Below are 15853 nucleotides of genomic sequence, written 5' to 3' on the forward strand. Positions count from 1 at the left end.
GCGGCGGCGGGCGGCGGGACGGGGGCTCCCGGGTGCCTGCCACCCTCCCTGGGGTGCCTGCCCCCCAGTGCTGCTTGCACCCCCCAGGGGGTGCCCGATCCCCCCGAGTGGGCCCCTGCCCCCCCCCCCCCAAAAAAAAAACCATCTCTCCTCCCTCCTCCGTCCTCTGCAAGCTCCCGGCTCTGCAGCCGGTTTCGCCCTGCCCCAGGGCTCGCTTCGTCCCGTCCCCTCCTCCTCCTCTTCCTCCTCCTCCTCCTCTTCCTCCTCCTCCTCCTCCTCCTCCTCCACCTGACACCCCCGGGCCGGCCCACCCCTTACCCCTCCATCCCTCCCCTCGCCCCTCCCGGAGCCCTCCCGGGGAGGCGAACGGAGCCGCCGAGCGCTGCCGCCCGCTCGCCCAGCGCAGCCCCGGAGTATGCGAGGGCAGCGGGGGGGGCCCGTCCTCGCTGCCCCCCCCGGAGGGCCCTGCCGGGGTGGGGGGCAGCGCTGCCACCCGGCTTGAAGAGGGCTGGGGGCTCGGAGCTGAGCCTCCATCCCTCCGGCATCCCGCCTAGGGGGAGGCTGAGCTTTGCCCCAAAATTTGTTTGTTTGTTTTTTTGGGGGAGGGGGGTGAGCGAGTCTTGGAGGGGGCCTTGGGGATCATGCCGGGGGGGCTGCGCCTCGGCATCGCTTTCTCCTCGCCCTCCATGGAGCCAGGACCTTTTCTACAATGACTTTCGCTGAGCTGAGCAATGGCAGCTTGAGTGGGAACAGGACGGGGCAGGGCAGCCAGAGCGGTGCCAACCGGTCCTGGGGGCTGCAAGGCGAGGACCCCCCCCAGGGCAACGGTACCACGCTGCCTTTCGCCTTGGACGTGCAGGCGGTGGGCGTCGGGGTCTTCCTGGCCGCCTTCATCCTCTCGGCCATCGTGGGGAACATCCTGGTCATCCTCTCGGTGGCTTGCAACCGGCACCTGCAGACGGTCACCAACTACTTCATCGTCAACCTGGCCATCGCCGACCTGCTGCTCAGCACCACCGTGCTGCCCTTCTCGGCCACCCTGGAGGTGCTGGGCTTCTGGGTGTTCGGCCGCATCTTCTGCAACATCTGGGCAGCGGTGGACGTGCTGTGCTGCTCCGCCTCCATCATGAGCCTCTGCATCATCTCCGTGGACAGGTACATCGGGGTCAAGTACTCGCTCAAGTACCCCACCATCATGACGGAGAGGAAGGCGGGGGTCATCCTCGTGGTGGTGTGGCTCTCCTCCATGGTCATCTCCATCGGGCCGCTGCTGGGCTGGAAGGAGCCGCCACCACCAGACGAGAGCATCTGTAGCATCACAGAAGAGCCAGGCTATGCCCTCTTCTCCTCCCTTTTCTCCTTCTACCTGCCCCTCATGGTCATCCTGGTGATGTACTTCAGGATCTACGTGGTGGCCAGGCGGACAACCCGGAGCTTGGAGGCAGGGGTCAAGAAGGAGAGGAATAAATCCATGGAGGTGGTGCTGCGCATCCACTGCCGCAGCGTGCTGGAGGAGCCTCTCTCCAGCACCCGGAGCAAGGGGCACAACTTCAGGAGCTCCCTCTCCGTGCGGCTCCTCAAGTTCTCCCGTGAAAAAAAGGCGGCCAAGACTCTCGCCATCGTCGTGGGCGTTTTCATCCTCTGCTGGTTCCCCTTCTTCTTCGTCCTGCCTTTTGGTAAGTGATCCTGTCCCCAGCCCAGCCCCGTGGCACAGCCCTGGGGACTTGATCCTTGGGACACCTTTCAGGACACAACTCACACGTGGAGGTGAGGGATAGGTAATGGATAGGTGGAGAAACCAGCAATGAATGAATTCAATTAATTAATGCTCGTTCAATATTTATTAATCAGAGTCACATAATCAATCAAAGCAAGCAGCCAATGAATAAAATAGCAACAACAAAAAAAAAATGGTTTAATGAATTTATTCTGCATTCAGCACTTTAATTAATGAAGTTCGGGCTGGGAAGGCAGGAAGCAGCTCTTTTTCAAATGGGCTGTAATTACAACACAGAGGTCCCCAAACAGCCTTGCAGTTCCTGTCCCTGGCCTCCCATCCTCATAGTTTTGGGGAGAGCACCTGGGTCTGCCTCCGTGTGCCAGGGCTCCCACCCCTGCTGCAATTATGTTGGAGATAAGAGAGGTTTAACCCCTCCAAGAGCTATGTCAGAGGCTGAAATATAAGTCCCGCTGACTTTCCAGGATGCTGATGTTGTGTTGGGACCTGGAGCAGGACCAGGTCTTACCTAAAAGGGTCCTGGTGATGTCCCAGGGCTGTTCCTCCTCCCATGGGAGTCGTGCCCTCAGCTCCTGACTCTGCCAAGGTGCCCATGCCATGAGTGCTCATTTGGGGCTGTCTGCCAGGTTGTGCTCTGAAGTTTTAGCAAGCTCTGCCCCAGCACACCGGTTTGCCCGAGTGAGAAGAATGCAGCCCTCAATGTGCAGAGAAAGCTGAGCAGGCACAGAGGGAAGGGGATGTGATGCACAAGGCAATGTCCCCCTCCAGCACCAGAGCTACTCGGGACCAAAAAAGTGCAGGGAACACAGAGCTCTTCATCACCGCCTCATATAATGACAGTCGTCAGATTAACCCTCTGGAGTGATGTACCTAAACCAGGGGAGAAGGAAAAAAGTGTGAAAATAACTTTATAATGTAGGTGATGGCCTTTGCACAAAGCTCAGCAAAGCAGGGATGTCTGTGACACCATCTGCAGGGTGGGACCTGCACGTCCCACAGCCCACCATACTACTAGGTCCACGTACACCAGCCAGCAGAGAGGCATTGCAGCTAGTTCTGCACTTTTTCTCAGATATTTCAAACCCTCTTGCTCGAGTCAAGTCAATAACAACAGAGCATGGGGACCAAAAGACTTATTTTGACCCACCGAGCTTTGGGTCTCCCTCCAGCCCCACAGCTCTGTCCCTAGGGGCAACTGGAGCCCAGGGCTGTTAGACACCTCGCTGAGCCTGCTCAGCACCATCCTGCCCTCCGGAGGGATAATTCACCAGCACCAGAGCAGCCTTGGATGCTGAGGTGTCCCTGGGGTGGTGGGTCAGGTGTCTGGTCTCCCCAAGCTGCTGCACCTTCTTGCATCTCTTTCCTTTGGGCTCTCTCTGGCTGAGCGTGGTGGCTGGGGAGTTTATCTCAGATCTCTTAAGGGTTTTTGTCCTGTGTGAGCAAGGAGGCTGTGGTTTAACTCAGGCAGGGAGCTGCAGGGCTGTGGTGAGCTTCTCTCGTTACAAGACCCAAGGTGACTAATCCCATCAGACTGTGCCTCAGTTTCCCTTTCAAACTTCATGTGGCTTGGGAGATTTTTGTAGCCTGCAGAGAGCTTTGGAAGTGTGGGGTTTGGGGAGATGCCAGGCTGAAGGCTGAGCTCTCAGGGCAGCCCCAGGCACTTGCCTCCTTCGCTGAGCAATTTTGCAGGAACCATCTCCAAACCTCATTGCCACCTTTATTCATTGCCACCTTTATACCTTGCAGCTAATGAAGCTGGGAAGTGGGGGATCCTATTCCTCTGAACTATTTCTAATACTTGTAAATGGAGAACAAACACCAGGCAAATACTTTTCCATAGAAAAAAATCCTTTTTTTTTTACCTCATCTGTCCCCCCTTGAAGCCATTGAACTAGGCCCTGCATTGATGTAAAACACTACTGTTGCACTTATGTCAAAGGAAAATGATGATTTACACCAGCTGAAAATCCAAACTTCATTCTTTAAGTACCTCCTGTGAACCCATTTGCTTCCTCCAAGTGTGCAACTTGCCAAGTTCTCTATAAACATAGCTTTGATCTTTACTTCCTGCTGTATTATACGTATAATATAAACACAGTAAAAGTTCATTTATTTTATGACTAAAAAATATACTGCCTCTGATTTCACCTCCCTTTTATTAATTGCAATTTCCTATTCAAACCTGCGAATCATTTATTGCTATCTAGGAAGAGAACAGAAACTTCTGTAAGGTCTAATCTATGATTTTACAGCTCATAAGATGGGTCTGAAACTGAGTGAAATCAGTAAAGTTCATTGCAAATCCATAAACTGAAATATGCTGGGGCCAATTCTCTTTGGAAAGAAGATTGCAAATGGTTATGTAGAACTGCCTTTTTACTTGCTTGTTAGACTAACTTGTAAGTATTTAAGGTCTACTGGAAATAGTATTGACAAATATTTTTAATGGAAATAAAACACTGGTTGGAAACAAAAATTCGATTGAAGTGAAACATATTGTCTCAATTTAAGAAAAGGGTGAATAAGTGTTTATTAAAAATGAGCACTCAGCTATATTTCAAAATGAGCTGTCACATTAAAATGAAATGAATGTGATCTATTTTATTCTGAAAATATCAAAATGAAATGTTTTGACTTTCTTGTTCATTCTATTTGTCATGAATTTCTAAGAAGTTATCAGTGACTGACTTATCCTGCTGACTGCCTGTTGCCTGAATACGCTTTTTAGGGATAAGCAAATTTGTCAACTGAAAAGAAAAAAAGGCTGCCCGCTCTGCTTAGCGTGGACTTAGCAATCAGAGCGTCTGCACTGGCTCTGTCACCCGGTGTCGGCGTCAGCCTGCACACATTTGTGCCTCTTTCCGCAGAATAGCTTCCACTTCAGCTACACAAAAAGAATACTTATCACATCTGCACTGAGAAGCTGAAATAACTAAAAAAAATTAAATAGCAGGACCACAGGACCTATGGATGCACTGAATGTTGTCAGTCTTTTCTCTGTGCTGGAATAATCTGCAAACACGCTTCTTTAAATCAGCTCAAATTAACAAATATTTCCACAGGCTGTTTATCGGCTGCATAATTCAGCTCGCTTTTGGGTTTGGGATACGTGTCTCCAAACATAAGATGCCATCTCCAGGAGTTTTAGCACAATTAACAGTTTGTGTAGCTAATGAGACTCTTTAAGCAGCTGGGTTGTTCAACAAAAGATGAAATCGTAATTACAGGACAACCCTAACGGGCTGTGCCTTTTGCAGAGTGTGCAGTAGAGCTCTGCTAAACTGCTTCATCTGTGGTGCTGCTTGGTGGATGTGTGTTTTTTTGCCAGGGTTCCTCTTTGCTTAGCAAAGACCTGTCAAGAGAACATCACGAGGCTTCTCAGAGCTGTTGGCCAGGTGTTTAAGGGTATTTTTTATGATAAAATTCATCTCACTTTGGGTGTCTCAGGCATAAGCACCTCCATCTCAGCTAGCCATAGCATCATGGAGATGCTGGTTGGAAGGGTCCTCTGAAGGTCCAGCTCCTTTTTGGAGCAATGTTAACACCAATAAGAAGTCATTCAGGATTATTCATCCAAAGCCCCCTTTATCTTTCTGAGGGAAGTGCCTGAAGGTGTGACTCCCCCGAACTATTTTGGACATCCTCCACAGGACAAGATGAATTATAGTATTAATTTGCCTCTTAAGAGGAAGAGGGTACAAAAGTACCCTCAAAGGGACAACTAACTGGCTGACAGTATCTACTCTGTAAGTATATGTAAAGATGTAAGAGGTAGCCTATACTGGATTTTTTTAAGTCCAATGGAAGCATGCCTGCCAGGTGAGGAGAAGCTCAACCCTGTGTCAGGTCAATCTTTTATTAGACACTGGAGAATCTACACATGACATCTCCTTTAAGAAGCACAGCCATAGGAGCTTCACTGGCTATTCTGCTGATGGAAAACCCTGCTAAAAGTTAGGGGCTGAATTTGCCCTTTCAGTAGACATTTATGCAATGGGCCAAGGAACCAGAACCCCCCCCTACAACACCCATAAATAATTATCTCCTTAGTTATATAGTTATCTCCTTAATAGTTATCTCCTTTCTCCAAGATGATGCAAGAGGAGGTAAGACCAGGAGGAGGGATGGAGCCCTGCTCCCCATCCAATTTTCTGTTCCCAAGGGAGCATGCAAAGAGGGTGTGGGGCCCCAGATGGGACCACCTGAGGAGTGGAGGCAAAGCCCCTCTTCATCACTACCCCAGCAGCACCCAAGAGGAAAATATATCCCTTGGGGTGTACCAGCCAGTACCCAGGATGGTGATTTACATCCCTCCATGGCTCTTGATTGTTAATGGGTGTAGTCCAGTCTAGGTGGTGGGCTCCCATGTTTGTTATCCTTCAAATTTGGTCAGAAACCCAGGTTGGTGTGAGAGAGGCACAGCAGCACCCACAGCTGGTGCCACACAAGGGCGAAGCCCACAAGCCAAGACTCCCTCCAACCTGTCCCCAACTAGCAGCAGTTACCCAGACAAGGAAGAGCTTGAAAGATCCCTCACTGCAAGCAAAACCCTGCTCTTACGTTTGCCTTGGAGCAGTGACTTGCCAGTGTCTGCAGTGGAACCTGGTGCTTATTTCCAGTTATGATTTAAAAAAATAGCGTCCTGGCTTTTTTTCCCTGCATCCTGAAGGAAAGGCAGCTGCTAAACAAACCAGGTTAAAAAAGGTTTTTTTCAAGCCAAAACAAAATTATTTTTGTAGATACTATTTCTCACAGGTCAGAAGTAGTCCTTTCACAAAACATTCTGCAGAAGATGGGCTCACAGAGACATAGCATTGCTCAGACTTTGGAAACTGTCATTTGTAAAATGAATGATGGGGAGGGCAGTGTAGGTAGAGGCACATTTCAGATGAGACCAAGTGTGTTGTGATAGGAGAATCTAATTCTCTTCTGGTAGAAGAGCATTTGCCATGTTTTCCTAAGGGAACAAGGGCTTATGTCATTGCTCTTTGCCTGTGTGCATGCAAGCCCTTTCCCACCATCTGTTAAACTCTTTCATCAATCTCAATTGCTTTCAAGAAAGTACTAAAGGTCTCTAATATATCGAATTCCTACAAGTTTCATAAAAATGGGCAGATAGGCAAATGAGTGGGAACTTACATACCCTTCCCCACTGATGGAAGATTTCAGAGTGAGCTCAGCCCTTTGTTAGACCCCAGAAAATACTCCCTAAACACCCACCACAAGACATAATTCCTCTTAACACCAAGCTTCTTTAATTTTGTTGTGCAGAGGAGGACCCGATCAAAAGTGGGATTTAAGAGGAGGATGAAAGACACACCATTCAAGTACTTTGCTGGTCAGGGTAGTCTCTTGTATCTCCTGAAATTTTTTGAGTTGTGGTGAAAGTGGCAGAATTGGCATGGAAAAAGCAATGTACAACTGCTTTAGGATAATTGTCTATGGCCTGGAGAAGGATTTTTGACTGAATATTGGGTTGAACTGGAATCAAAGCCTGAGTTCAAACTGGAAGCAGAGCAATGGCAATGAACTCTTCCATCTGTCAAGTGTTCCCTGTTGATCCTGATCCATGGGAACCATACATTCCTTAAAAATGCCAGCAAAGGCACAGACCCAGAGTCTCAAAAACTCCTTGGTGGAAGGCTACAATTTGATTTACAGGACATTACCGAACCAAGAGGCAAAATTCTTATCTGCTTTCCACCACAGGATGTTTCCATCAAATGGGTTCATAGCAAATTAGAATAGTTAAATCATGGGGGATGGATGGATCTTCCAGCCCATCTCCCTTTCTCCAGGAAAGATCACTTGGCCCCAAACCATTCCTGACCTGCTCCTAAAGCATCGTAATGAGGGCAAAACCATTGTTTTCCCTGAAAAATTATACTGGTGTTTAATCAGTAAGAAAATGTGATTTCTGCCTTTTTTTCCCCCAGTTCAGAGTGCCTGCAATAACTTTAGGGATTTGTTGCAGCCTACTAGAGTGTCACTTGTAGGGCATGATAGCTGGGATGCATGGTGTTGGCAAGGCACAGGGACACGTGGGAAAGTCAGGGTGGGTGCAGAGCACTGGGATAGCACTGGAGGAATAGCCCAGGCACAGGGGACATGGCTATGAGTAATCCACATTGGTTACATCTATCTAAAAATAATACCATGTAAAAGCAGCCTGTGAGCTGGGTTCCCCTCCAGGGAGAACATGTTGGGACCCTTCAGAAGGGCCTAGGAAGGAATTACAAGCTGGCACACAGACAACAATCAGAGGCTACACTGGGCAGCCAAAGCGTTTGACGGTGTTAATTCACTCCTTGCGCCCTAGTGCAGAACAACAGGGAAACAGTCTATGTGTGTTTGGAAATAGATGGCAAAAAAAAAGATTATTTGGAGCCCAGTTGAGTGCATGGTTCCCTTCTTACTCATTACCCTATGTCAAAGGCCAGAGACAGATGGCGGGTTGTAATACAGCTTTTGTTGTCTCCCTTGTTACAAGAGATGCAGTGATAAGGACCTCAAATTGTAATTTGGGCACCCAAGTTTGAACATATGCTCTTCCTCTGCTTGGCCAAAGTAGCATGGTGACTCAGTGAAGGGACTGGGAACAGGACCCAGATCTCCCATGACCTATATATGGGATAACTCTGCTTCCATTCCACCCACTGCTCCACCAAATAAAACTATTTAAAGCCAAACGTCTGTTTTTATATCGCTGAGTCTTGACGCATCTGGAGGCAGTTGCTATAATAGACGTACCACAAACAGGGGAAAAAAAAAAAAAAAAAAGATATTGAAAAGTTTAAAACTACTGTGATTCAATGGGCAAGATGTTATAAAATCTCTCAACAGGAATTTTGGAACTAATACAAAAATATGCAATATAATATTAAATGCATCTATATTAAGCTGCATCTGAAGGTTTTATTATGTTTGCACACAAAAAAAAAACTTTGTCCGGGATATTACAGGAAGGAGCTCTTAATTACCATGATCTGTCTGCATTAATTCATATTTGGATAAATATTTACTCATTAATTCTGATAATCTGGTTAATGGGATGTAATGAAGACTGAATGGAAGGGTGGGGACGCTCTTTGGTATGATCATGCAAGGCGGTTTCTTAAGCTCCTGCAATCAGCTTGTTTTTAATTGGTTTTGCCACAGCAAACAGCATTAACTAGGTACTAGCAACTGTGTCATGTTAGGAAGTAGCACTGTAAAAGCTTCGTACTACTTGGAGGCTTTAATTAGAAGTGTGCTCACTTTAGTGAATATCTACATCACTTTTGCTCAAGGCTCTTCAGAAAATTAAAGTATTTCCTTGGGAAACAACCCAAATTATCTTCTGATCAATCAGTCAGGATTTTCACCTGATAGGGTTATTGTGCTATATTCTAGGCAGGGCTGATAGTACCTCCTAAGATTACTGGACCATTCTGGAATAAAGTCCCACTTTCTTGTGCCAAATATTATTTATTAGGTAAAGATTTTCATTCCATATCTTTGTAACAGGCTGAATTTGTTCTGCCAAATCTGATGCAAAATGAGATAAACATATCTGAGAAAGATGACAGGGAAAAACACAGTGTTCAGTTCCTCCTGTAAGAAGTGTTACAAGGACAGCCTGGAGTTTAAAAAGCTCTAGCAGTACCAGTTGTCACAACAGAAAGTTGATATTTTACTCTGTTGAGGTCAGGGGGTGCTTAATGTCATGACAGGACAGGAATCAGGATATATCCAGTTTCTATGAAGCTACACGCAGCTAGAAGAAAGCACATTCCTGAGATGTTGGCAGGGAAGAGCATTTTGGCAAGACTGGAACTTGCAGGGTTTTTAAAAGCAAGGACCCAAAAGGGTCTGGTGGGGAATTCAGCTCCTCTGCAGTCTCCTGCACTGCCCATTCCCAATGTCAGGTCAGTCCCTGGCTTTGGATGCCAACAGTGCATGGCCCTCAGCTAACTGCTCTTTGGCTTTCCACATAACCAAAAATGAAAAAGAAGGATTTTGAGGATGCAGTTCATCTCATCCTAATGCTGCTATCTAATCCAGTTACACCCCAAAAGCACCAGTGTCTCCTCAGGGTGACCAAATACCACCAGCTCTGAGGTGCACACATCTGAACTAGTTGAGATGAACCTCACTGTGAAGGCAAATACGGGACCAGATTTGCCAAAGTCTGACACTTTCAGCTGGACTTGAATCTGACGGGTATTATGCTTTAAGGGTATGATTGGCCCTGTAACGACAAGGGCTCGGGACCCCACACCCAAAATACAGGTTTATTTTGGCACTGCTTTGTAGATAGGATGGTTAAATGGTTCTAAAGCAGCTTTCTCTTCTCAGAGAGTTGGGAAAAGAAAGATATTTATGTTAAGGAAAATATATATGTTTGCAAAATATGTGTCCCCTCAGTGAGATAAGTACTTTCAGATATCCATGAGGAAACAAATAATTCTGTCCTCAGAGCAGGGCTGAGCAGGGTGATTTTGCCAAGCCTAGAGCCACGTACTGACCCATGAGGAGACAGTGAATAGCTCTGTTCAGCTGTCACTCAAATGAGCACCCACTTTTCCTTGCACTTGTCTTGGCAGGGACACTGCAGAGACAAGAGAGCATGATTCTGATATTAAGCTCTTTAAGTGTAAGAAGTTTTTCAAATGTAATTTTCACTTTGACTTTGTCAATCTTTTGAGTCTTTGCAAATTTAGTAGTATTCATTTAGAAGTTTTATTATCTAGGATACACTAGAAAGTGTTTGGAAGCCATTCATTCATGTGTTCAGAGGAAACCAGTGTTCACTAGAGAAGTGGAGTTAAGACAATTTTTTATCACAGGACATAATTGTAAAGCAAAGAACGTGACAAACTAATAAAATATTTGCTCTCTGCATGAGAAAAAAAACATCTTTTTTTTTTGTAAAAAGGTAGGCTCGCCTACCCTGTAAAGTTCAGGATGTAGTATTCAGTTGTTCACATCAAGGTGCTATGTTGGGGTTATCACTGTCACTACGCCTATGCCCGCTACATCAATACACCTGTTTCAAGAAGCAAACCTTGTCCTTTCCCCAGCCAAACAGTGCAGGAAATCACACCACTTGGCTCAGGACTAGTCCTCTCTGGAGGAGACTTGCATGTCCACACTGCCACCAGGTCTTCTCCAGGCTCCATTCACAGTGGCTTTAAGACATAACTACTATTTTGGATCGTTTTTAAGGTCCAAATATTTTAAGACATAACTACCTTTTTGGACCTAGCCATGAGGGTAGTGAGGTTCTGGAAAGGACTGGCAGCCCTTCTGGTCTCCAGCAGGCTCGATGTGCTGGGCTTTGAGGTTCCCTGAGGGGTCCCCGTGCCAGAGGGCTGGCTGAGCCCCCAAACAGAACTGTCTCCTCTCCCTCCTAATGCTCAAACCCATGTGACTGCTTCCAAATGTCCTTTATGGTCTTGTTTTTGTTCACCCACCTGCTCCAAATTTGGTTGTGGCTGAGCTGGTTTAGGGCTGTGCAAGTAAGGGTAGTTCACGAGGAACTGCTTCAGTATTAAAGTTCAGCAGCTGGCTGCTTTCACAGGAGAGATGCTTTCCGATTTGGCCGTTAATTGCCACTGTTACATGCTGTAAATATTTCCTTTAAAATGCCATTAGGGACACTGAGTGATGAGTTCTTCCTTCTGAGGTCTTTATCTTTACGAGCTCTTTCCATCCAGAGATCTCTGAGCCCTTTCCACCTGCAGCTGAGCACACATCCCCAAATACCCTCTTCCTCCTGCTTCCTCCAATGCCACTCGCAGCCACCACAATGCAAAAATAATGTCTCCAGTGGGTATTGATTGCTTGCATCGACCATCTGCTCTCCAGGCTGGTGAGGAAACCTGCCTGAGCAGCAGAGGTAAAATTCACATCTTTCCACACAAGGTATGCTGGGGACAAACTTGTCCCAGTGGTGACAGCTCTAAAGTTCAAAGAACTAAATAGGAAGAAGGGGAACATGCACATATGGCCTTAGGGAAGGAGACAGCACTGTTCATCATCATTTTGGGCTAGGGATACTGAGGCACAGCTTACATACCTACAGTCATTTGGTAGCTCTCCAGTATTGTTAACACACCAGGCAGCTACTTCTGCCCGTCCTGCTTTCTCTGTTCCAGTGCTGCATAAAAATTGTCACGCTAAAACAGAAGACTGTACTTCTCCCTGCACCGTAATTTATGGGCACGATTAGCCCAAGGATGGATTTACTGGAGTGGCTGGAACAGGATCCAGCTTTTTAGCTGCTCCTAATGAATAGCCTTTCTCTAAGAGGGCTCCTTAGCTAATGCATTTGGAGCCGAGCCAGAGAACCACCAGGTCTGGTGGCAGTAAACCAACTGCCAACTTGCTAAAGAGAGGGCATTTCCTCCTCCCAGGAAGTTTCCAATGTGAAGCAATTCACAATTCTGTCATTAAGGCCCCTGAAATACAACTTTTATTTTTTCCCCAGCTGGAAAAAGAAAAATAAACTTGTGAGGGGTTTCTGCAGTGACAGAGGTGTTCTCTGCCCCAGACAAGTCCAAGCCATGTTTCCCATTGCTAAATAGCAGGCGCATTTATGACACTCAATGAAATAGGATCAGGAGCAGAGAGCAAGTACTGAGCTGACCCCAGCCAGGCTCTCCAGCACAAACCTGCCCTAGAAGCCAGCCTTCAGCAATGTGGATGTGAGCAGCTCGGTGCCTTTTGGGTTCAGGGCCTGCAATCAGCCCTTCCCCTCATCTGCTCGGCAGTTTGTTTGTATATTTAGCATGGCTAATGGGGTTAACTTGCCTGATCTCCTGGATAAAAGAGGCCCAAATATTCCTGCAAAATTTGCAACGCAATGTCTCAGGTGATGAGAGAGCACCAACAAGAGCCATGCAGCAAATCCACCAGTAGATGTCTATGATGGGGAAAAAATACATGAGAAAGCTCTGCAAGAGTTCTCCCCTGTAAGGATTAATTATGCAAAGACTGCTTGAGCAGTGGGCAGCCCCCTCTACAAAAGAAGGTGGCCCCAACCTGCGCTAGAGGGGGTGCACTGGAGTTGGGTCCAGCATGGACAAACTCTACAACTTGTGTGAAATAATTTAGATGGGGAAAAGCTAACAGAGAAAGAAACTTTAGAGGGAAAATAACTTAAGTCAGAAAAGGATGATTGGCAGTATAGAGTCAGTGAGGAATGGGGACATCTTCATGGCATGGTGGTGCTTCCCCATGGCAATGAACCAAGAGGGATGTAGGGCAACATGGCCAGGAAAGGGATGAGGGATGAGGGATGAGGGATGAGGGATGAGCACCCTCCCTGCAGCAGGAGGATGGTCTGGAGCTGGGCACTGGGAGGGGAGGAGGTCACCACTACAAGGTGATGACACATCTCCTCCCTGGCTGCTTTCCAGCTTTGGATCTCCTAGGATCAGCCTCCCAGATTACTAAGAAACTGCCGATGGGTAACAATAGGGATCACAGAGGACACTGGCCCCAAACCCAAGGACTCTGAGCAAATTTCAGACCCCTAGGCTACCTGGTGAAGATGGTGATGGTGCTATTTCTTGCCCTAGGTGAGAACTGCCTCACCTGAGTCCCAGGTGGAGGGCCTGACAACCAAATCCATCCCAAATGTGATTTCAGAAATGCGATTGGAAAGGCACAGGGTACACAGACATGATCAGCACAAGAGTGGAGACCCCATCAGCTGCTTGTTGACCTAGTTTGAGCCCAGACAGCAGAAGGCCTGGATTCAGAGGTAGTGTCAGCTCTTGAACCTCTGCCTTTAAAGCCTAATTCTCTAGGAGAGACTTGTCAAACGACACCAGGAAAGTTTTCCAGCCATGGGCTATTTCTGTTCCCAGGGTGCCTTCCACAGGAATTATCTGGAAAGCGGCAAGGATGTGTTTTGAAGGCGATCTGGCAGCCTGCCACGGGCTTGTCTGCCTCCCTCGATATTGCACTCGGGCTGGGGATTTGGGGAAAGAAAACAGAACAACTGCACGTCACAGCATTCGCGTTCAGTGTTGTCCTTGCTAAAAGCTGGGCATGCAGAGGGATGGGAGGATGGAGTACAGCATGGGGAGTTTTCCAAATATTGCACCTTTTGCTCTCTTCTGCACTGCCAAAGCAGAGTTATTTAGGAGTAATCACATTGTGCCTCTTTTTCAGTGACTGCACATGGCTACAGCACCTTGGGGCTCTCTTAAGGCTGGTCTTAGCTCCTTAGCAGTGCACAGGGGCTTTAGTCACAGGCTCCAGCCCTTCCAGTGTCAGGTGCTGTATAAAAGCTAACATTATTTCTAGCCCAGAGGAGCTCGAAGTGGTGGATTCATAGGGATGGTGCAGGCAGGAGAGCACCCAGCAGTATCAACATGCAGGCACACTGATGTTTTGCCCACACCCAGGCAAAAGGGTATGAAATAGCTGTGTAGATGCTGAGAGATGTCTTCTGACATTGCATCCAACCACATCCTAGCCCATCCTGCTCCCTCCAAGTCCCCTTCCTTGAATGCCTCCTTGCAGTGCTTCCCTTCTCATCCATGCCTCTCTGATAAGCAGGGAACGTAATTATTGCTGGTTTGCAAATAACCAAAGAGATTAGGGTTAGGGCCAGACTCACAGGTGAAGCCTTCTTGTATAGCTATCTATGGGTAGGTGCCTGCAAGGGAGCTGGATGTCTCAGTGCCCTTTACCGCCTGTGGGACATTTCCCAAGAAATTCAAGAGAAACCCTCATGGAAAGTACCTCTGGTAACCTGCCTATGCAAATATTTCTTGCTGTTTCCCATAAACTGGAGTGCAGGTTGTACCCTATCTTGGTGTGTCAGCTCGTTCCCCTCAGATGGACCCTCCCATAGATTAACTCTGAAGCTGTGTCCTGAAATTAAAAATGAATGGGGGACTGCTGTTTCCCTCCAAGAGTGGCCTATGAGGAGTCGGGCTGCCTTCCTTTCCATTGCTGCCATGCACTAAAAACCACACCTGATATTTCAGTGCAGGAATAATAGAAAATATATAGAAAAGTTTTTGAAAGAAGGGCTTAATCTTTGCTGACTGGCAGAGATAGAGAAGAAAAATATCTAAGTGACTTTACTGGGCTGTCCTGTCCCTGTTTGTCCTGTAAGCTCCAACACTTGGGCATGTATCTGGGCAAGTAGGATGCAGCTGGACAACTTAAATAGAGATTGTGAGGTTACCTGGCAGTGGTGGGTTTACTCTCTCCATTTAGGACATGTAGCAATAGTAAGGCTGTAGTATACTTTGGTGCACACAGAACTTGTCCCATCACAGCTTTCAGTCATTGCCCACCTGCTAATGCTGAGACGTGAGAACTGAAGCACGCAAAAGAGCACACACAACGTGCAGGCTCCTCCTGGGTTTCATTAGTGTCCCCTGACAGCCCCAGCGGGCAGCATGGCCACTGCTCTCCTACAGGATGGATCTGCGAACTTCCCCCAAAAGGCCAGGGGAATTGGGACGTGGGCGGTTTCATTATCCTGCTGCAAGGACAGGAGAAGGGAAAACATTTACAATGAAAACAGAATTTTCCCAGTGTCTGAGGCTGAATTAAAGGAAACTAGGGTAGGGGGTTCACTGGAGGGTGCTTACACTGAATGTGACCATCAGCATGTCAGGTTTGATTCCACGTGTTCAGCTGGAAGAGGTCTGTTTCTTCACTCTCTGCACTCTTGCTGAACACCCATCAGTGTGTACTTAGAGAAACCACAGGTGATTAAATTAACAACCTAATGTACAGAACAAAAAATCATTTGCTCCAAAAATAGGCATTTACCACTCAACGCAAAACTAGTTGACTCACAGCAGAATTCAGACAAGCCTTTGGAGAGCCATGTGGCCAGAAATGTGATCAGGCCCACCAACCCCTCAAGTGCAAAGGCAGTCCTTCAGGTACCTCCTCCCTTCATAGCTCTTCATCTTCTTCTGCTCACTGGTTCTCCCCCAGTCTGCACCCTTCTATGGCTCTGATGGGTACGTACTGCAGGCAGCTGTTTCCATCCTGTGAAAGCAGAGACTCTTTCTGCAGATCACTATACTGCACAATGCTATTCAAAATCAATTATTGATTTTCATGTGTGTCCCTGTCCTTGGTCTCGGTTACCTA

The 15853-nt window shown here is 47.4% G+C and overlaps 1 protein-coding gene across 5 annotated transcripts in view; it reads left to right on the forward strand.

Moving 5' to 3' along the window:
* The first annotated feature begins 325 nt into the window (after positions 1-325).
* ADRA1D (adrenoceptor alpha 1D) overlaps positions 326-15853 on the forward strand; it is a 55668-nt gene continuing 40140 nt past the window's right edge. For 2 of the 5 annotated variants that reach the window (XM_035547183.2, XM_035547182.2), the window contains exon 1: positions 331-1676. In XM_035547183.2, coding sequence (XP_035403076.1) covers positions 710-1676 — 967 coding nt within the window. In that variant the 5' untranslated portion in view covers positions 331-709. Of the gene's footprint in view, positions 1677-3484; positions 4385-7009; positions 7054-15853 lie in introns of those variants that run through there. The other 3 variants (XM_035547181.2, XM_050710358.1, XM_035547179.2) reach the window with 3 other exon arrangements.

Source organism: Cygnus atratus, chromosome 4, assembly GCF_013377495.2.
Source record: "Cygnus atratus isolate AKBS03 ecotype Queensland, Australia chromosome 4, CAtr_DNAZoo_HiC_assembly, whole genome shotgun sequence".
NCBI classification, from domain to species: Eukaryota; Metazoa; Chordata; class Aves; order Anseriformes; family Anatidae; genus Cygnus; species Cygnus atratus.